The sequence below is a fragment of the Lycium ferocissimum genome, chromosome 7 (genome assembly GCF_029784015.1).
Source record: "Lycium ferocissimum isolate CSIRO_LF1 chromosome 7, AGI_CSIRO_Lferr_CH_V1, whole genome shotgun sequence".
In the NCBI taxonomy this organism is placed as follows: Eukaryota; Viridiplantae; Streptophyta; class Magnoliopsida; order Solanales; family Solanaceae; genus Lycium; species Lycium ferocissimum.
The window spans coordinates 20080858-20103816 of NC_081348.1; the positions used below are offsets into that span (position 1 = coordinate 20080858).

At 33.0% G+C, this 22959-nt stretch overlaps 1 protein-coding gene across 4 annotated transcripts in view; it reads left to right on the forward strand.

Annotated features, from left to right (window-relative positions):
- LOC132063679 (protein ZINC INDUCED FACILITATOR-LIKE 1-like) overlaps positions 1-18687 on the forward strand; it is a 116628-nt gene extending 97941 nt beyond the window's left edge. The window contains exons 1-17 of one of the 4 annotated variants that reach the window (XM_059456350.1): positions 10294-10475; positions 11845-11885; positions 12877-12937; positions 13033-13135; positions 13240-13342; positions 13414-13467; positions 13606-13668; positions 13850-13899; positions 13989-14064; positions 14859-15044; positions 15733-15820; positions 16676-16761; positions 16857-16964; positions 17681-17725; positions 17846-17934; positions 18191-18234; positions 18367-18687. In XM_059456350.1, coding sequence (XP_059312333.1) covers positions 10325-10475; positions 11845-11885; positions 12877-12937; positions 13033-13135; positions 13240-13342; positions 13414-13467; positions 13606-13668; positions 13850-13899; positions 13989-14064; positions 14859-15044; positions 15733-15820; positions 16676-16761; positions 16857-16964; positions 17681-17725; positions 17846-17934; positions 18191-18234; positions 18367-18461 — 1443 coding nt within the window. In that variant the 5' untranslated portion in view covers positions 10294-10324 and the 3' untranslated portion in view covers positions 18462-18687. Of the gene's footprint in view, positions 1-460; positions 506-630; positions 720-1971; positions 2016-2147; positions 2582-10293; positions 10476-11844; positions 11886-12876; positions 12938-13032; positions 13136-13239; positions 13343-13413; positions 13468-13605; positions 13669-13849; positions 13900-13988; positions 14065-14858; positions 15045-15732; positions 15821-16675; positions 16762-16856; positions 16965-17680; positions 17726-17845; positions 17935-18190; positions 18235-18366 lie in introns of those variants that run through there. The other 3 variants (XM_059456351.1, XM_059456349.1, XM_059456352.1) reach the window with 3 other exon arrangements.
- The last annotated feature ends 4272 nt before the right edge of the window (positions 18688-22959 follow it).

Here is a 22959-nt window from a genome sequence, read left to right on the forward strand (position 1 = left end):
GTCTTTAATAATGTTATCACTGAATCTGTTGTTGATGTGCATGCCAAAATCAAGAATATGCATGAAATATGGAAGTGAATGTGAAATTTTCGCTCTTCAGTGCATTTAGCAGTGGAGTTTAATTAACCCCTTGGTAGTCAATGCCTTAAGAGAATACTTTTCGAGGACTTCTGTTTCTCGTTTTGTAAGGAAAAACAACCTACTGGAACTGTCCCATATGCAGATATGCTTCACTTCTGGTGAAATAGGAATAACCTTTGTCTATCTTCCAAATCAGTAAATTCTCTTTAGGAAAATGATACAAAGAATCCACTAAAAAAATAAAGAAATCTATTTGAGTTTTGAACTAGTAATTTGTCACAAGTATATAATATACCAATCACGTGGAAGCTTGGACATCATTCTGTGTCCTATTATTTGTTAATCTCAAATTCTAACATTGACTTTGAATTGCCTCCAGATCTCTATCATAACGGGGATGTCCATATTACAAAATAAAGCGGTGGTAAATCTTCTTTGCTCTCTCCTTTAAAAAGCTAGTTCTTGTAATTGTCAACTGCAGAAGCATTTTAGTTTCCTTGCGATATGTTTTGTTTGGTCCTAGTCTGATGTTGAATAATTTACAAACAGGACCAGCGACAACGGGGAGCTGCTAATGGAATTGCCATGACAGGAATGTCATTTTTTAAAGCTCTTGGCCCAGCAGGGGGAGGAGCACTGTGAGTTTACTTGTTTCCTAATTACTTATCAATTTCTAATTGATTAGAATTAAAACTTTTATTGTTTATGATGTGGATAAAAAGAAGTAGAGCATTTTTCTGTTTCAGTCTTGGTAAAGAGTAAAGACATTAATTGAGAGAAAACCTGTTTAAATGGTGTTAATACATACTAGCGCATGTGGTTTTAGTAATCTTTAACCAGGAGAATTATACTAATGTAGCCCTGTAATTAAGGTGACCTGTCAAAGGCTGCAAGCCTGTGACATCACAAGTGCTACGGCCACTTGCCAAAATTCTTAATCATCTTGTACCACTCATCCAAATAAATCATCGTAACCACCTGGTTTTATTTCCATTGGTAAAATCACGAAGATTGGAATCATCAATGTCCATGAACTTGTTCATATGACTGTGGAAGGTTCTTAGAGACTTGCTCAATCTTTAGGACAATGCTTTTGACATATAATGCTATTTCTGTCCGTCCTTTCAGTTGAGGGAGCATAATGATTTTTATGTTGTAAAATTACATAAAGTACTTTTGGTTTCACCAGTTACATTCATCATGCACTGAGTGCCTGTGGTGGCCTGGAAGAACTAGGCAAAAACGTGGTGAACATTAATTTGTTATTTGAACGTACAACAATTTTATTTTATCAAGACTTATGAGATTGTAAAAAAAAAAAAAAAAAAAAAAAGAAAGAAAGGGGGAAGGTGTTAAGACTCGATGTATGAATCGAAAGACAGAACTATTCTTTGAACATAATTAAAACACGAGCCTAATTTCTCTTGGAGGCATTTTACCTGTTACTGTTGTTTTTCCTTGACCGGAGCTCTGTACCTACAGTTCTGCAATGAAGCAGAGTTCATAGCAGCATGCAGAAACCATTTTAGGAGTAGAACAGACTGCATTGACTCTTTGATGTATTGAGCCATAAATCAGACAACATAGGCCCAACATCGTCTTAGTGTCAGCACACTCTTTCGATTCTGATCCTCAAACGAGCAGCTATGGCATTTAAGAAAATGAGAGGAAAATTGAGTCATTGTTTCCAAATAGAATGTTGGACTTGAGAACGTAGAATAGTGGTCGATCTTGTCCTAGACAGACTATCTTCTTTTTCTGTTGATGATTGAAGGAATGTATTTCACATCTGTGCTTGAGAACTTGCAGATTACCTGGTTTTCGCCTTAGAATAGAAACACACATCTGTCTTTATACAGCTAAAGTCATCACTTTTCTTGATTTGTGCAGCTTTTCTTGGGCACAAAAAAGGCTTGGTGCTTCCATTCTTCCAGGTAACGATCATATATCTATGTTTGTTGTTAAAATAACTGAGTTCAGTTGAACCCATAGCACATACACCGAACCCGCCTTTGCTCTTTGCTCTCTCCGATCTTTATATATGTTCGTGTTCTACACAAATGCAGGTGATCAAGTGGTTTTCTTTGTGCTGAATGTGATTATGGCAATTGGTGTGTTGTTGACATTCAAACCATTCCTAGTTGAAAAACAAAATACTTAAATGAGAGGAGAGCTTATGTATTTTTATTATGATTATTTTTAGTATCCTATTTTACGAGTCACGGCAATTAGGATTGAACTCCCACTGCTACCTGTGTGTACCACAGGACTTCATACCCCATCTTAAAGAAGTGGGTATGCAAGTCGATTAATGCAACATGGACGACGGGGACATGACTTTCGCTCATTTTAAATCAGTCTATCTACTTAGCAGTTTACTTTTAGAGGTTATTCCTTTTCACGCAATGTCAACTCTTTTTCTACTGGTGCTGCATTTTGTACTTGTTGGAGCTGTTGTACATAAATTGCTATTGTTTGCTTTATCATATTTAATTCATTGAAGGCGACTCTGTCAATTCTCCCTCATTGATTAAAGGGCTTTTAACACATTTGGCAACTCAGTCAAAAATAATTACAATCGCTAGCCAATATACAAAAGATATACATTAATTATGTACAACATTAATTATGTACAAAATATATATTTGCTGGCTATTATTTTGATTGACGGTTATAGAGTTTAAAGATTCCTTGAGTTAAAAAGAGATAGAGTATGCTAATAGGTTTATAGGTTGAATGAGCTCCCCCACTTAATTAACTAGTTTTTGAGTTAGGCTCACATATTCAGTCTATATCAATTGAAATAAAAGCAGTCAATCAACGTTTGAGGTCGCTTCTCAAGGGGGTGGTAACGATGATCAACTCAACTAGATGCGTGTTAGGAGTAGTGACCCGGATCAAAGAAATGGTACCAGAGCCAAGGTCATGAGTTTAATTCCCTAGAGCAATATGTTGTGTGGCGTGTGTTGAGGGGGATTGTTGGTAACCCAACATGGCGAAGCTGAGGTGATTTGGAATCATGGTTGAACATGACGCTTACTTGATGTGCTTGATTAAGAAATAAAGTTGTGCTTTTGCGGAGTCCGGAGCCAAAAGGGTATAAAAATACACGGTATAAACCAAAAGAGGGCGGCCAAAAATTTACATACAAAAGGGGTATAACGTGGATCGGCCCACGTTATACCCCAATTTTTTTTTTAATTGTCGACCATTGAGTCGTAAAAAAAAAAAAAAAATTTTTAATAAAACGTGAATCCCTCCACGTTTGCAAACATAATTTGTAAAACGTGGATCCCTCCACGTTTTACAAACATAACTTTTTTCCCGCACGCTTAGGTTTAATTTGTAAGACGTTGCCTCTATTTAAATCATATTCGGCTATGTTTTTATTTTTTAATTTTTAAAGCATATAGTTAATTTTAGTGAATAACTCAAATAAATATTTTAATACATGCAATAATTAAATATGTGTTATATATATCGAATGTAAATAAAAAATAAAATATAAGTTAAATAAACGTCACACATTAACTTATTAATAAATGTTAAATTACATGATAACTATTAAACGGCACAAGACATGTTTTATTTTTTAAGATTTTGATTTAAACGTGTTATTTTTTAATCAAGACATAACTTTATTTTGAATATAAATCTAAGTCTAAAAAATATAAGGTGAAAAACTAGTTGTAAAATGGTCAAACTTTAGATGGTCATAACTTTGCGCTCGGACATCCGTTTTACGTCTTTTTTTTTTTGAACTTGCGTATTTTTTTTCGAGATCTATCGTCGACAAACTGCAGGCGCGTTTGGCGAGCCGATTTTTAAAAAAACACCTTTTATCCCATTCAATTTCAATTTTCCCCCAAATTGGCCTGAAATTTTCAGTTTTAGTTACTTATAAGATGATGATATGCAATAGATTTCAATGTAAAAATCCCGGGGTAATGTAGTGAATGTCAATTTCACTTCGATTTTAATTTTTGAAAATAAAGTCGACTAATTTTCTCGACATATAAAGTTGACTAAAATAACCTTACAATAAACACTAAGTTTTTTCAAACAAATTTAATTATTGAAATTAACTATATGCTTTAAAAATGGAAAAAAGCAATAATTTTTTTTTATTAAAAAAAAAACGCGTAAAACTATGTCCGATTATGACCATCTAAAGTTTGACCACTTTACAACTAGTTTTTCACCTTATATTTTTTAGACTTAGATTTATATTCAAAATAAAGTTATGTCTTGATTAAAAAATAACACGTTTAAATCAAAATCTTAAAAAATAAAACATGTCTTGTGCCGTTTAATAGTTATCATGTAATTTAACATTTATTAATAAGTTAATGTGTGACGTTTATGGAGGGATCCACGTTTTACCAATATAAGTTAATGGAGGGATCCACGTTTTACCAATATAATTTGTAAAACGTGAGGATTCACGTTTTATTAAAAAATTGTTTTTTTTTTTTTTTACTTCAATGGTCTTAAAAAAAAATTGGGGTATAACGTGGGTGATCCACGTTATACCCCTTTTGTATGTAAATTTTTACTTATACCGTGTATTTTTATACCCTTTTTGGGTCTTTATTAATCGCTTTGCTATCATCTATATTTTTTTACAATATGATAAGAATCGATCCTAAACAAGCAAGATTTAGACATCTTTCAAGACTCTGTGGTATCACTCGTGTCTAACAAGGTCGTTCCTCAAGCGTGACAATTATTATATGTCAATTGTTCATTGTAATTAAAAAGAAAACTCCTCCTTCTATAAACTAGTCTTTTGAATTTAGTTATGTTGATCGATCTATAAGAGACACCTTTGCCTCCCTTGCACTTGTTTGAGTCACAATTTGGAGTCGTTGGTCGACAACGGCAAGAGTTGCTTTAACCATCTAGCTAACACTTGATACATATCACTTTTATCTACGTGCGTTTCAGTATACTTTTTTTCTTTTTTGAACTTTTTAAGATGGACCATCGAAATGAAGTGCGTTACACTCTCGTAAGCTTAGAGGTACGTAGTTTGATTTGTGGATTAGGGATTATTATATACTAGTTAATTTATCGCTTTGCGCGGTTATAAAAAATATAGAATATTATAGATTAATTTATTTTATAATTTTGATAAAAGAATATTAATCACTAATTAAATATTTCTTCATTTTCTACCATGATCTATTACAATGAATTAATGACCTATTAATTATAATTGATCTCCCTCTTTCTCAATATAAATCATGTTTTTGTCCAACACAAGGTTCAAAGTCCTTCAGATGGAAGCCATATCAGGGCAACTACCTCATTTCACCCCACATTTCATCCAACTGATTACTACTAATATTATGTTTAAGCAGCATCCATTTTGAAAAAGGATTTGTTTGGCAGAATGTCAACCTGTGCAATATTAGTAGTGATTTAGTACATACTTCTTCTGATCCCTATTAGATGGTATTTTTAGCTTTTACATTTAGTCCAAAATAAATTGTTTTTTGCATAATCAAGAAGGTATTTGATGTACACATGATCTAATTTTTTTCCATTGCAGAAACCTTGTATGAAAGATAATTTAGTTGTATCATGAAGATATAAACATACGGAGAACTATCAATTACAAAGTCATATGCACAATTAGTACTATTTTGATTCAACTTAAAAACTTATTGACATACTTGTTAATAAAACTTTAACCGCAACGTTTTCTTGGCAGAATTAATTAAAGGATGCCACTAATAGAGCTTTATTATCTCCTGACCAAAAATAAATGATTTTTACATAATCAAGAGGGTATTTGAGGTGCACATGATCTATATTTTTTTTTTCCATTGCAGAAATTTGTATTAAAGATAACTTGTATTATGAAGATATAAACATATGGAGAACTATATTAATCAACTCTGTAAGAACTGATCACCGTATAAGTTAGGTTTATGCCTTGTATAAATGTCAAACACCCAAAGAAGGCAAAAACACATCATAATGGAGCAACAAAAACTGCAATGGACAATAAGACAACTTGTTCTTTTGTACCTCGTTCATGTTCTGAAGATATATTGATGGACGGATAGCAAGTTCCCCGAGTTTTTTGGCTTTTATCTCCTGGCAAACAATTTGTACAATAAATTTGCTTTTCGGAATAATTAAGCTGGTAAGCGCTTGTGTTCACGTTGTCTGCACTGTTAACGATGAAGGAGTAATCCCTTTCTTTTACTGTTCGTACCAATGTCTCCATCTAATATATCAATCATCTTATTAATCTCTCTGATTATTTGATTTATCTCATCATCCGTGCATTCACACAATTCGATGTTAAAACTTCATGAAGCTCGCTGGAGAATATCACTCCGAACGATGCTTAACATACTCTTTGTTCACAGTCGGCTTTATTGTTCAAGGTTACTTTTATCGCCAAACTTGCATTTGAGAGAAGATGCACTGCGGCCTGCGTCAAGATATGAACTCATGAAAGTTATGTCTACTGTGATCGATGAAGAATGCCCTAGGTGATAGATATTCTCCACAAATTTAATTTTCAGAATGTTCGTAATTACTTGTGTTCATGTTGTACGTCTATGCTGTTATCAATGAAGGAGTAATTCAAAGACAGACTGGAATTAAAACATCAAAACTGAAGTAACGGAAAGACGCAGCATGAAAGCCACAATGATTATAGAATATAGAGATTAATAGATGAATTGAAGAATTTAAGCAAAATGGAAGAAACGGGACAGTAGATCAAAAATGAAAGAGAAAGGAAGAATAGAGGGAGGGGGTAAGAAAGAAAGTTAAGAGAAGTAAAGAATCATCACTGTCCTAAGAAGGGGCGGGGGAACAGTTGATTTTAGCGGGGCATTAAGAAGCGTTGGTCTGTTTAGGAAAAGAGGCGTCTGTTAGAATACCAAATATTCTTTATTGGAACACCTTTTAAAATAATTTTTAAAATGAGAAAGGGAAAAGACAAAAAAAGGAAAACGATAAATGCATTTCCTGATCAATAAGGCATGTCACATCAACGGGCTTATGTCCTGCATATGTATATATATTGTACACATCAACAAGATCACACTTTTAACCTGCTAACTCTAATATTGTATTAACCTCTGGTTTGTGTGGGATAACACCAACTCCGGCCATAACATGCGCCTTTACACCTAGGTTTTTTGACAAGTAGATTTTCATATTGCTTTATTACTAGCCTTTTTTCTATAATTTTATGACTACTATTTTGATTTAGAAGTCTTAATTAAATATAATTAAATAGTGTATGTTTGATTGTTAATTTATTTTGACGAAACATATCTTAAATAATTGTTAGTTTGCCAATTGAAATTGGATGGGGATGTTTCTCTTGTGATTCAAATTAGATTGATAATGATTTTTGCTCAATCTAAATCTGTTCCACAATTAGATCGATAATTGTGGTAAGTTTTTCACCATTTTCAATGCCGGATTTTGATCTATGTATAAAATATCAAAGCGTCCAGGGGGTCTTTTTCCCGGGCTTTTCTCCCAATGTCCTTTAAAAAATTCAAGGCTAAAATTAAAAATAAAAAGTTATCCAACTCATCTAGTGAAAAGCCGAACACATGTTTTATAACATACACTACTCAGTATCTGTTAACCAGATCAGCACATAGGCCCATTCAGCAACTATAGCTCATTTCCGGCCCAGCTTAGCGGCCCAACTTAGTTGATTAATGGGATATAATTTTAGTTATGTTTTAAGGCAAAATATGTCGCATAAGGCATAACTTTTTGCAAACCTTTGCATTATGATTTTTTTTTTACTGAGTGGGGTTCGAATTCATAACCTAAGGGTATTTAGACGAACACAAAAATTATATACCAGCAATTTGAGGGGCGAAAACTAAAAGTCACCCCCAACAAAGGACAATCCCGCAAATTGCCCGTCCTTTATTTCCTTTATTTCATATTCCAGCTCATCAATTTCCCAGCAGTTGTAATTGCAAATGTATATAAGCATAGTTGAAATAAGAACATAGACCGACATTTCTTTTCTCTCTCTTCGTTTTCACCCTTCTAGGGTTTTCTTTTCTTTATTTTGTTCCTCGATTTTTCTCAACAGTAACATTATTCCAATAAACTAATTATTTACCACTATAAATATATTCATTAAACAAATAGTAGTACATTATTACATTTGATTCCCGTATCATAATTTTGGTTTGCTTGTTCACCAACCTTTATATACACAAAGTCAATCATAAAATTCCGTTTCATACTTTTCTTCTACCAGGGCCCAGAGATATACCTTTTGTACTAGTTGGAGCTGTGGTCTAAAAAATTACTTTTGTTTGCTTTGTTATATTTAATTAATTAATGGAGTATTTGTTTATTCATTCGTTAAAGTCTCCTCTCGCAGTCGCTGTTGGTGTCTTTGTGTCCCTAATGACTACTTTCTCCCATTGGAGTGATTGACAAGTTTTGAACATTTGGTACGCGTGTCAAAGTTGTTTATGAACTCTTCACGCATGTAAAAGTACAGTATAATTACTCACACTAAACACCTTCCTAGTAGAACTCAATAATTCACAAAAATATTTGTGTATTTTAAAATCAAATACTTATGTCCCTAGTCATGAAATATTTTCTTGGATGAACTTGACAAAAAAAGTACTTCCTTCGTTTCAAAATACTTGTCATTTTTTTGCTTTTCGTAAGTTAGTTTAATTAATCTTAGAAGCTTAATTGCGTTAAATTAATTTAATATTTAAAATTAAAAAATTAATATACTTAAAAAATATAAATTCATATAATTTAAATTTCAAGAAGCGAAAGGTTATAAATATTTTGGGACGAAAAAATACCTTACAAGTTATTGGTGTGCAATTGAAGAGGGCAAAGACAATTAGACTACCAATTGAGAGTGCATCCTGGAAAATGAAGGACCTAAATGTAAGGCGTCATCGCTAGCAGTTGAATGGCTGACAGAATGAGGACAAATTATGGTTGTTGGGATATAAAGAGGGAATGAATCCGCGAGAATCACGACAAAGAAGAATTCCATATTGTACGTTATTTATGTTTAGTCAAACAAATTTGATCAAAAGTAAGTATACTTTTAAGTGATTAAGATCTCAGTAATTGTTCATGTTCCACATCGTTCATGTGGTCGGAAAAAAAAAATCTATTTGACTTTCCAAATATAAACTACACCGCATAATCCCTCCGTCTCAAATTATTTATTATTTTTTTATTTTACACGCTGAAGTATTAATTAGAAAGGATATTTGATTAATTTTATTTTTATTTATGTCTAAATTATAATTTCTCCATTAAATATTTTATTCTATTTATATGTTATCTTCATTAATACTAATAAGGATAAAATAAAATAAAATTAATTTTACCTTGAATGTCTAAAATGATAAATAATTTGAGATAATTATTTTTAATAACCACGATAAATAATTTGAGACGGGGAGTAATACATATTCCAGAGATTAAAATGGGTAAAATGAATTGGACATTACTATTATATATAAGAGGGAATGTGAGACTTTTATCTAATTTCCCATTTTTAAAACTTTTTCATTAATTACTTTTATGTCCTAATTTTATTTATTTAAGTCAATTTTTTTGTTTTTTGTTTTTTAAAGTCTACTTTTCAAAAGTTTATGAAAAAAATAATTTTTCAAATTTTTTTAAAACTTTTTAATTAATTACTTTTAGGTCCTAATCTTATTTATTTATGTCTAAAATGATCAAATCCTACCTCATTTTTCACGTTTGATTTTAATAATTATTTGAGCCCAATTAATCCAATAATTCGCATCATCGCGCCTAAATAATTCCTCCAAAGATTTTTTTCCATATCCATGTTCGAACCCTGTAATCCCTAATTAAGAGAGGATTCCAAGATAAATTATATATTTGTCTTAAAAGTTCATTAACTATGTATAGATTATTTATTTAGAACTAAATAACAAAATTAGGATACATAAGTTATAATTTCATCAAAATGGAAGTTAAAATATTAAAGAAATGAAAATTTTGATTTTATATATATATGACTAAATGAGATGGTTGTTGTTGTTGTTGTTGTTGAATAACTAACACAAATTATATTTTTCATTAAAATATCTCTCGCGCCCTACATAACTAGTTGTACTGTATAAAGAAGTGAAACGAAAGAAACGTGGATTATATATATGTGCTTGTGCATGAGGGAATTAGAGACGTTAGCTCATTTTCTTCTTCTTCATTATCATCAAAAATGGCGAGCGAATTAGAGACATTGCTAAATAAGAAAGAGCAATACTACTACGAGAATTGCCCAGGTTGTAAAGTGGATCTACGCAAGTCGGGTCAAACTGGTTTGCCCATTAAGGAGCTCCTCACTATATGGGTCGTCATGCTTAGCGCAGGTAATTAATTTCCCTTTCTATTTCATGTACCACTACTTTTTTCTATCGCCTCCCTTTTCTTTTAGTCCCTCCGTACAAAAAAAAAAGATTACATTCACTTGACACGGAATTTAATAAATAAAATCAATTTTTTAAAATATGTGATTCTAAATAAATCTTAAATTATCTCATAAATTAAATTATTTTTAAGTATAAAAATGTGTCAGACAAACTAATAAAGAAAATTAATACTCCTTTCATTTACTTTTACTTGTTTACTATATTAAAAATAAATTTTTATTTTTACTTATTTAATTTAGCATATTAAGAAAAAATATTTTTTTTCTTATTTTATCTTTAACATTAATTATTTATTTCTAAATCATTCTCCAAGTCATGAGATTATACACCACTTGATATGAATATTAGGGTAAAATATATATTTTATTTATTAAATCTTAAGGGCCGTGTAAAGTTAAAAGTGGATAAGTAAAAGTGAACAGAACCGTATAAAGTTAAAAGTGAGTAAGTAAAAGTGAACGGGGCGTATAAATTTAAAAGTGGATAAGTAAAAGTGAACGGAGGAAGTACAGTCTTTTTGGACAGAGGGAGTAATATCTAATATCGTGTTTTGCGGTGAATAATTATAAGGAAGATAATGCCCAAAATTTTAGGAGTAGTAGTATTCCTTAGTTGCAACTTGCATGCACGCGTCTAGGACTAAACTAATGAATACAAGACACATATGTTGTCCGCATTCATGATGAGGAATCATAAAACTTAGAATTTTCTCAAAATGTAAATTTCACTAGTGTGTATATGTGCAAAGCTGCGATTTGCATGTGTTCTGAGTTAACCCCGGCAACAGACGGTTTGGAAATGACAACAACAACAGCAACAACATACCCAATGCCCAATGAAATCCCACAATGTAGGGTCTGGGGATGGTAAAGTGTACGCAGACCTTATCCAGGCTGTTCCTGAAAGACCCTCGGCTCAAAGAGAAAACATGAGGAAAAAGATCAGATAAGGACAAGTAGTTCAAAGCAGTATGAAAATGAGCTTTGGAAATGACGTTAGCTTAAATAGCATTTCTGGAATGCCATTTTAGCTGACGTCATCACCCAGATGGTCCGTTGCGTCAGTTATTAGAACACATGTAAATCATATTTCACATATGCTTCTTGCATATTTTTGGAATTGTGATAAAGATTTACATACTAGTGGAGATTGTAGCCAAAATTGCACATTTTGGAAAAATACCAAGTTTTAGATAGTTATTGCTAAAAGCCTCCTTGGAGGATCCTTCTTTCAATTTTATCTGTTGATATTCAGACTGATATTTTTATTTTTTCTTTTCTGTTTCGTGGGATTCATCAACTCTGATCAGCACTTCCAATATCATCTCTCTTTCCATTTCTTTATTTCATGGTAAGTTCACTCAACTCCTTGTTCTGTCCTTTTAGTTTAAGTTTTCCGAAAAATACACATGTTTAAGTCAAACTGAAATTTAAGAGGCAGAATTGAAGAGAATCTACTCAATCTTTAGAATAAACTATTAAGATAATAGCTCTTGTTAATAACTTGATCTGTCAAGGCCTCATAGTTTATGGATATGATCTCTTCACTCTGTAGAGCTCTTACGAAAAGTTTTAGCTTTAGGTACAACCAGTTTATATTGTTGAATATATATAGTTCTACACACCCTGCTCCTTCTTTCTAGTTCTTTCTAGTTTGTTGATTTGATTTGATGTGATTAATGTTGTTGAATTAATTCCGTTCTACACGCCCTGACCCTTCTTTCTAGTTTGTTGATGTGATTTGATTTGATTAATGTTGTTGAATTAATTGCGTTCTACACGCCCTGACCCTTCTTTCTAGTTTGTTGATGTGATTTGATTTGATTAATGTTGTTGAATTAATTCCGTTCTACATGCCCTGGCCCTTTGTTGACTTGATTTGATTCTTCTGAACTTAATTAGATGTTTTACCGATGAATTTCCAGTTCACTCACAGCTTTTTACATTTCTGCAACCTGTCTTGCCAGAGCTTTAATGGTTTTGACTGTTAACCATTCGAAATTATGATTATGATAATTGTTAACATGCATAAGGGATCAGTTTGCATTTGTAACATCTGCCCTATTGCCTTGTCGATTGTGTTTCTTGAAATTGGCCCCCTTTGTTATTTTATTTGATTGCATAAAACTTAATGTCTATACTGCTATATTTTATTGCTAACGTTATTTTTATTTCAGCTGTAAAAATCTGATTATTAAGCTTGAAATCATTGCTTATTTGAAGGTATCGCATTTTGCATGCATAAAACTTGTCAAACAGGGGACGACATTTCTTATCATGAAGATAATTTCATGCTATATTACGACAATTCATTGCCTTCCTAATTTTGGCTTCCTGTACAGATAAAGGACTTTCACATTGCAAAGAGAGAGGAAGATATTAGTACATATGCAGGTTATGTAGGTAAGCTTATTTCATGCCAAAATTTTTATGTTCAGATATATGATTATATAAAGGTCTGTCGAAAAACTGCTTATCAATTTCCTGAAATACTGAAGGTTCTGCATACATGCTCGGAAGAGCTTTGACATCTGTCTTTTGGGGAACAGTGGCTGATCGATATGGACGAAGACCAGTTTTAATTTTCGGCACTTTTGTAGTGTACGACTAATCTTTATTGAACTAATCTTTATTTAAATTTTCTCTCTTTTAGACTTCACTTAAATGTCAACAAGTTTATATCTTTTGCTTTAATTGTGCTTCAGGGTTGTTTTCAGTACTCTCTTTGGTCTTAGTGTCAACTTTTGGATGGCAGTCATTACACGATTTCTTCTCGGTTTCTTAAATGGTTTGATTGGACCAATAAGGGTATGCTATCAGTTTAATTCCATCGTACAGTTCAGAACTACTCTATTAAGATATTTACCTTCCATTCTTAGGCATATGCCGCGGAAATTTTTCGTGAAGAATATCAAGCACTGGGAATGTCAACGGTAATATGCGCTTTAGTTTTCAGGTTATGCAAATGATTTCTAACAAAAGAAATGGAAATAATGCATTTCTGAATGACCATTTAGACAGTGGAATTAGGGAATTTATTTTGTTTTTATTATATGTTTGAATTGTTTCAGATCAGTAGTGCATGGGGCATTGGATTGATTATTGGCCCAGCTTTAGGAGGCTTCCTTGCTCAGGTATTTTCTTTTCCTTAGCTATTTCCTTTTTGTAAGAGAAATTTCATAGCCTAAAATCCTTAATGTTTCTACTTAAAAATTGCTCTGCAAATCTTAGCAAGAGAATTGAAGAACATTATATTTTGAGAAAATTTCCAATTTCCATCAGCATATATGCTCTAAATGTCCGCTTTTACCTAAGCCTGCAGAGAAATATCCGGCTGCATTCTCAAAGGATTCCATATTTGGGAGGTATTCTGCCTTTTTTCTTTTCATAATTGTGTATTTTCTTCTGTTGCTTAAATTGCTACTCGACTCCAACGTATGATCTTTTTCTGCAGATTTCCCTACTTCTTGCCTTGCTTATGCATATCAATATTTTCCTTGGTCGTGGGTATTGCTACATTTTGGCTGCCGGTAAATCTATATGATTATGTTAAATCTTGTTTGCAGTCATCATACAATTAGTATTCACATCCGGAGCAAACTTGAACTTCACATAAACTTTTAATGGACAATCATTACATATTATTTCAGATACCCATATTACTTTAATTTCCGATGTTGCTGAGAATGAGAATCGTCTAGACATCTTTTGCCATTTAATATTTCAATTTGTTTTTGAGCTTCTGTACATTAGTGAGGCGGATGGGGAAGGGCTTGTTCTAGTTGAAGCTCTAGTTCTGATTTAAACTTACCCCGAGACATATCGAGGTTTGTCTTAGTTCTTTTTCTTGTTGGTGTTGGGAGCCTACAACATGTTGAAAGAGAGCAAACTAATGCTTAACTGGTGAAGTGGAGGATTGAGTTGGGAGTTTCTTTTTTGGGATGATTACATTTTTGGACTGCTCAAACGAATAATAGCTAGCAAATGTATAGGTTTGTATATTAAGTATAATTATACATATAATATACATATCGTATACATACAATATACATAATCAGTTTATAGGTTTTATATATTTTGGCTAGCGCCCATAACTAATTTCGGCTGGACGGGCCAAAAATGAGAAAAGCCTGATAAGAAGTTGTGTGGTAATATAGGGTGTATCTCTGGTGTTTTGGTGATGAGAAAACTCTTTAAATATATGGACTCGTTTCTTAATCTTACCTGCAATATATAGATTTCTGAATTTCTCGAATCGCTTTAATCCGTGCGTCTTCGTTTCTATTTTCATATAGTATTCATCCTTAAAGATCATGGATTACAGGAAACATTACACAATCATGAATCAAGAATGCCGCCTCAAAGTTCATACAAGGCTCTAGAGGCTGCATCTGATACAAAAGAAGGATATGAATCAACCCCAAAAGAAAGCCTTTTCAAGAATTGGCCATTGATGTCGGTTATCATCTTATACTGTGTCTTCGCTCTTCATGATATGGCTTACTCAGAGGTATATAGCATATCTTCTAACCCAAAATAAGTTACTGTAGGATACAATCTTTGCATCATGATTATGTAGGCATCTTCTATTATAAAAAAATAAAAAATAAAAAAGATAAAGCTATGCATATCTTTGGTATGACATCCGTTAATTGCATGTTGTCATGCAATGACTTTACTGGAAACAAATTGTATTAGATATTCCTAAGGGACAATGTCGATTTATGTTTTACGCTGATTTGTGTTCCATACCAATGCTGCACCAGTGCAAAGTTTTCGGCCCCAGCATTCCACTGTAAACTTTTAGTAAAGTTCTTTTTTCTCATCTTTGAAGATATTACAAGTGATAAGGTCCGACATTCAACTTTCAATCTGTTATTCTGTTACTTGTATTTTATGTGTGTGCTATTTGCAACTCTAGGGGTATATGAAGAATGAAATACAACAAATTTATCATATCAAGAGGATTTAAGACTGCTAAGAACATCCCATTTTAGCTTCATTACTATTTGGGTAACAGTGATTGTGAGTTGCAAAACACAAATAGATTCTCTTCAATTTGTTGGTAGGTTTTGGAAATTCCCTCCAGTGTAAACATAATGAAAATGTAGATCATACTTGTTCTTTCAATCTTCTGGCACCAGGGGCATTGCATAAATAATCCATTTCATCATCCCATACCCTATTTGCCTTTGCAGATCTTCTCATTATGGGCTGTGACCCCTAGAAAGTTTGGAGGGTTAAGTTACTCCACTGTTGATGTTGGTGAAGTACTTTCGATCTCAGGTACATGCCAATTTTCTAGTAAATTAAATTCTTTTGCAGATAAATGAACCTTGCATGCCATTCTTTTGTCCAACTAATTTATTTGCTTCTTGCTTTTTGTTTCTCCATCTTTGATTTGATTAAGAAGAAGCGCTTGCTGTATTCACGTAGTCAAAATTAACACCTTTTAGGAAATAAGATATTTTAATCTATAATATCAAACTTGATATGATCCTTTCAAAAAAAAAAAAACTCTGTTAGATCTACTAATGCAACTAGTTAAATAGTAAAGGAGGAGCAGAATTTGATCCGTTAAATGCGACTAAAGTACATAGATTGTAAATAATTCAGAAGCACTCTTACTAATCTTTTAAGTTTATAACTACTTTTTTCTAATTGTTTATGATTATAGCTGTAAGGTTCTACAATAGTTCAAAATAACTTGTTAGTTCCTCTTTCTATTTATGCCTCCTGTTGGAAGATTTGTCGATATCAAGGTCTTTTCACTTAAAATGAAAACTAATTCTATGTTGGCTATGATTGCGTCAGCACACATGATCAGTCTTCATATTAGTCAGTAATTATTTTTGCTATTACCTTTGTCAGATCGTAATTGGATTATTTGGTCATTTTTGTTCTTGAAAAGCATGCTAGAGCACAATTATGCTGTCAAATATTACCATTCTCTAGAAGGTCAAGCAGAATTAAGGATTTTAGATTGGCAGTCAATAGAAGAATTAGCTCAAACAGAAAAGTTATTTTCAAAGCGTATTGAGTTATCTGCTGTCTTGTTTGGCATAGATAGAACTACAGCTAATACATTTCATTTCATATAGTGATAAGATATTACGTACTGAAATTACAGTGGCGTTTCAGGATGTGGCCTTCTAGTCTTTCAACTAACTCTATATCCATGGGTTGAGAAGTATGTTGGCCCTATCATCATTGCTCGAGCATCAGGAGTAAGCACTTGACTTGTAAAATACGTTAAACTCTTGAGTTCTATCCAGAATTCCAGAAAATCTATAAGTAACTTAAAATTCCGTGATATGATCAGGTTTTGTCAATTCTCGTGTTGACAAGTTACCCTTATATCGCTATGCTGTCTGGGATCACCCTCTCTGTGGCGATAAATTTTGCATCCCTAATGAAGAATGTTTTGTCTGTAAGTGCTCTTTTCTGGTTTCTGTAATTTATCTTACTAGTCGATCTATTCTTGCTACCAAGTATTTTTGTGCGCATACAAAGTACAGACCAAGACCAAGATGATGAATGAAATATGGAAGTGAATGTGATATTCTGAGAAAAGTAAACCTCTCTTTTAATCAATCTCTCTCTCTCTCTCTCTCTCTCATGACAAAGTTATATTGGCTAATAGGAGGCTGTTGTTAGAAAATGAGTGCTGCAAATGGACAAAGTGAGAATCATATGAAGACTCTTAACACATCATGGTTTCAATTAAGATTAAAGTAATATCGAACAAATATTGAGATAAAACCCGACTCTTGAGGTGTAAGATCATTATGCGAGAAGTGGTTCCGCTTAGGGCATTGAGTTTTGAACTAGTAGATTGTCCCGAGTATATGATATACCACTCATATGGGCAGGGGCAGAGCTAGAAGCCCGCGCGGTTCGGCGGAACCCAGTAACTTTAGTCTAAACTCTGTATTTGTCTAAGAAAATTTATTGAATCTGTGCAAATTATTGATCCAGAACCCAGTGACTTAAAAAAATGCTAGAATCAGGAACCCATAAACTTCAAATCCTGGCTCCGCCTCGGCATATGGGAGTAACATTTCTATACGTGAACGATATTCTACATACTAATATTGTAATTTATGATCTCAAATTCTAACATTGACTTTCGAATTGCCTTCACAGATCTCAATCATAACAGGGTTGTTATTGTTGCAAAACAAAGCAGTGGTAAATTCTTCATTGCTCTCTCCTTTAAAGCTATATCTTGTAAATGTCAATTGCAGAACCATTATATCATCCATGCCATATGCTTCACTTGGTTTTGGTCTGATATTAAATAATTTACAGGATCAGCGACAACGGGGAGCTGCTAATGGACTTTCAATGACAGCAATGTCATTTTTCAAAGCTCTCGGTCCAGCAGGGGGAGGAGCACTGTGAGTTCACTTGTTTTTTATAACACTAACCATTCAACATAGTTTATGACATTTTGGAAAAGGCGGGAATTGGTTGACCAGTATCTTCCAAATTGAATTTTGATAAATCTTGCTGAACAGATCAGACTGTATTCATTTTCTGATGCTTGCGAGGGGGTGGAAAATCAGAATGTGTTTACCTGGTTTTGCTTTAGAAATAGGAATACTAATCTCTGTTCTTACAGCTAAAATTGTCGCCTTTTCTTGATTTGTGCAGCTTTTCTTGGGCACAAAAAAGGCTTGACGCTTCCATTCTTCCAGGTAATGATCATAATATATCTATGTTCGTTGTTAGAAAAGCTGATCAGCTGAACCCATCGCATATACATTGCATCCGCCTATGCTCTTTGCTCTCTCTGATCTTTATTTCTGTTGTGCTCTACGTGAATACAGGTGTTCAAGTGGTATTCTTTGTGCTGAATGTGATTGAGGCAATTGGTGTATTGCTGACATTCAAACCATTCCTAGTTTCAACCCAACATACTTAGAGGAGAGCCTATGGTCTTTTTCATTAATTAGGGCACCTGAGCTCTCTTTGTTAATTATTACTATATATATATATATAAGGGACAACAAAAAGGCTTTTGTAGTCCTCACAAAACTTTCCCAAAAAATGTAAAACTTTTCAATTAATTACTTCTAGGTCCTAACCTTATTATTTAAAGTCAAATTTATTTTTTGTTCTTATGGTCTACTTTTTTAAAAGCTATCGAACATTCTGCCTTATTTACTTATTTTCTATCGGGTATCTGGTACCCACATTGGAGCTCGCCGAATACAAATTCGGGTCACATAGGGCCCAATCGGGGGAAAAACTCCCTACCAAGGATTTTTTCATACCCAGGCTCGAACTCGAAATCCCTGATTAAAGGAGGAACAACCCCATCCGCTGCACTTTATTTTCCCTATTGCTTTCTTCTGTTGACATTCGATCTTTAATTTTCTAAATAAAATTTACATATTTGAAAACTATATAAAAAGTACTATAAGTCTCAATAATTGACATTTTAAAATATTTAAACGACATATGAAAAATTGCGGTAAAAAAAATCCGTTTAACTATCAAAATGGGAGAGAGAAGCTCTTTGGACTATAAAATTTATGATAATTTCAAATTTTATATTTAAGCAAATAATTAATAAGAGAGAAAAAGAGTCAAGAATTAATAAATAAAGATAGTTAACAGTATTAATAATTAAAAGCAAGTCAAGAAGAGTTAAAGGGAAAAAAGAAAAAGGGAAAAAAGAAAAAGGGAAAAGGCAACTGATATAAATGGGTTCTAGTCAGCAAGCCAAAAACTGCTATGTTGTCTATTTAATTAGCAAGCCAAAAATTTAAATCTTATCTATTAACCTAAAATATAGTCATTTTTTTGCTAGATATTCTTGCTTCTTGTTGCTCTTTGTTTTCATTTGTTGCTTATTAAAGATTTTTACATGTAAGCATTTCTTTTACTTTATATTTGTATTATGAAATTTGAGAATTTAAAAATTCTTTTACTTTATATTCATACTTTAATGAGCTCATATGTGTTTACCAAGATTAGTACAAAAATGATTTTCAGATTGTTTTTAACGTTAAAATAAAGATAATATTATCAGTTAAGATCGGGTTATTTTTAAAATTTCTTGTTTGGTTAACTAAAATTAATTTTTTAAACAAAATGAGTTTGAAGTAGGGCGGAATTAGAGTGTCAGCTACCGATTTGATCGGATTCGGTAGCACTTTGGTCAAAATTTGTCTTAAAAGTTCATTAAATATGTACAAATTATTAATTTAGCACTAAATAACTTAAAATTTTAGGATTCGAAACTCATATATTTCAAATTATGGCTCCGCATTTAATTTGAAGTAAATAATTTCATCAAAATGAAAGTTAAGATATTAAATGAGTGAAATGGAAGTTTTGCTTTTATATATTGAAAATATACTTATTTGAAGTTTAATTGTCCGTATAGTCAGTAATCGATGTAAGAAAGATTCTTCTATTACTACCAACATAAATTATATTTCTTTAATTAAAATGTTACTTTTTATCACTGGAGTTAGCTCGGGCCTCGTGAAGCTAGTCTTAAATATAAATGTCATTTTTGTCTGCTGGCAATTCTTTTTAGGTTAGAGGGTATTTTCTTTATGGTTGTGTAGGATGTGGAACTTCATTCAGACACCCAGTTATAATATAGTTGATTAATGAAAATTTACATATTTGAAAACTCAAGCATGCACTAAGCCATGGTTAACTAAGAAATATAGCCAAGAATTATGCATATTAATTAACCACAATTAAGTAATAATCCTAATGTAAAACAGTGTTTTAAAGGTAGTTTCGGGACTCATCTCGGGGCCCGGGGCGGGAATAGACAAAACGCCTCGGGGCTTACGTGTATGGCTTAGTTCTATGAGGCTTACGCCCTAAGCGCCCGACTGTTCGCCCTAAACACGCCTAACGCCCAAGGCTCGGGGCTCGCCTAAAAGTTCTTACACAAATTATATGTCAAATTCCCCAGTTAACATTATCGACCCTCATAATTCTTTATTAAATGAATGATGCTTAATAGTTTGCTTCATTTATAGAAATAAGACGATTGAGAATAACTTAAATAACGAATCGTAGTATTGCATATTTACTATTTGAGAACACTGTGAGGGTGAACATCACTTAACATTTCTTTTAAAAATATTTAGCCGAATTTTACATCTTTACTTGCCATTAGTCTTCACGTTTTTGTCATGTGTCTCAAAATTATCATAGTTTATTACTTTGTTATTTGAAATTAATTTTATTTTTATTCATGAAGGAGTGATGTTTTAATTATAATTTTTTAAAGCTTATTGATTCCTTTCTTTTAGGGAGGTAAATTGCATAGTTTATATGATAGTAGTATGCTTTAGAAATTATGATTCTTTTATTGTTTGAAAGTTAAGGGGCTAAAAATGGTTTGTATCTCATAATAACTTTTAAATCATTGCAATTATTTATACTTGTAAAATCATGTTAGAAGTTTTGCTTTCTATAAGTTTTTTTTAATCATGTTATTAATTTTTTTAAACTACTTATATATATTTTATAATTTTTGTGTCATTATACTATTTTACTATATTATAAATTAAAATTTTAAAGATCCATAGGGCTTACGTCTCGTACTAAGTAAAACGTCTAGCCTCACGCCCCCGCCTTTTAAAACACTGATGTAAAATATATACTACACACACATGTTGCTTGGTGTATGTACTGATTTCAGATATATATTTTTCATGAGTGATGTATATATAGGCCTAATAATGACATCACGAGAATAAGTTTTTATCTAATTTACATCAACTGCATACTTAATGTTATGCATAGCATATACATTTTTCGGCAAAGGGCCAGATCTGCCCTTCAACTATACAATATTGCATGCATATGCCCGTCATTTAAATGTTGTCCCACGCATGCGCTTAACGTTACTTTTTGGGAGGTTACCATGCCCTCGGTTTAACGGAAACCTGAAACAAATATTGGAGGACATATTTGTTCAGTTTCGCATAGTATAGGGGCATATTTGATCCATTGAAATTCCTAAATATTATGGCACAAAAACAACAATATGGCACAAAATATCATTGCATTCCAAAATATAAAAAGCATTTGCAATTACAATCTATCCACCATTACATTACATCATTATACAACTAAAAGATCAAATGCAATTACAACCATATTTTAAAGATTGTTTTAAAAAACAAAAGCACCATGTTCCCTTTTCATTTTTTTTTTTTAAACTAATGATAATATCATTTTTATTTTTCAATTTGTTGATGACCTGGATATTTCATTCTAGATATATTTCGTCTTCCCAGTCTCAATATCTACACGATAATGCACGCAATAACTATCGCAACACAACAACAACAACAACAACAACAACATACCTAGTGGAATCGGGTAGGGTAAAGTGTCTGTAGACATTACCCCCACCTTGGAAGGTAGGGAGGTTGTTTCCGAAAGACCTTCGGCTCAAAAGAAAACAAGGGAAAACAAGGCAAAAGAGTCATATACGGACAAGCATATCAAAGCAATGCGAAAATGAGAAATAACAAGAGCGAAAAAGTCAAGATAAAACAGCCTGTAAAGGCCAGACCCAACACATAAAAGCAGGAATCAAAGGTCAATAAACGGTAGAGCAAAACTACGCCTACTAGTGCGAAAGAAAAGCGAGACTACCTACTAGCCTTCTATTCTAATCGAGTCCCTCCACAACCTCCTTATCTAAGGTCATGTCCTCGTGCATCCGAAACTGCGCTATGTCCTGTCTAATCACCTCTCCCCAATACTTTGTTGGCCTACCTCTACCTCTCCTAAAACTATCCATAGCCAACCTCTCACACCTCCGCACTGGGGCATCTATGTCTCTCCTCTTCACATGCCCAAATCATCTCAACCTCACTTCCGCATCTTGTCCTCCACCGATGCCACTCCCACCTTGTCCCGAATGTCTTCATTCCTAATCCTATCTTTTCTAGTGTGCCCATACATCCACCGCAGCATTCTCATTTCCACGACTTTCATCTTCTGCACATGAGAGTTCTTGACTGGACAACACTCTGTCCTGTATAACAAGGTCGGTCTAACCACCACTTTGTAGAACTTGCCACACAACACTCCGGAAGCGAGCCACTATTTCATCTATCCTGCACCAATACGATGTGTGACATCATCGTCAATATCCCCATTTCCTTGAATAATAGACCCAAGAAACTGCCGCAACAAAACATAAACATAAAGAAAATTCATTATAGATCTGGCCCGAAAATTATCACAAGGAAAAAGAGATAATTTACATTAGACTTATGACACCTGAAAAAATGTCTCCCGCAGTGCTGAAATTTTGATCAATAATAGAGAGAATATTACATTTTAAGCATTTATACAGTTTCTTACATAAAATTCAATGTGGTCTGGCCCTTTCGCAAATTCCACATAAAACAGAAATTTACTAGAAT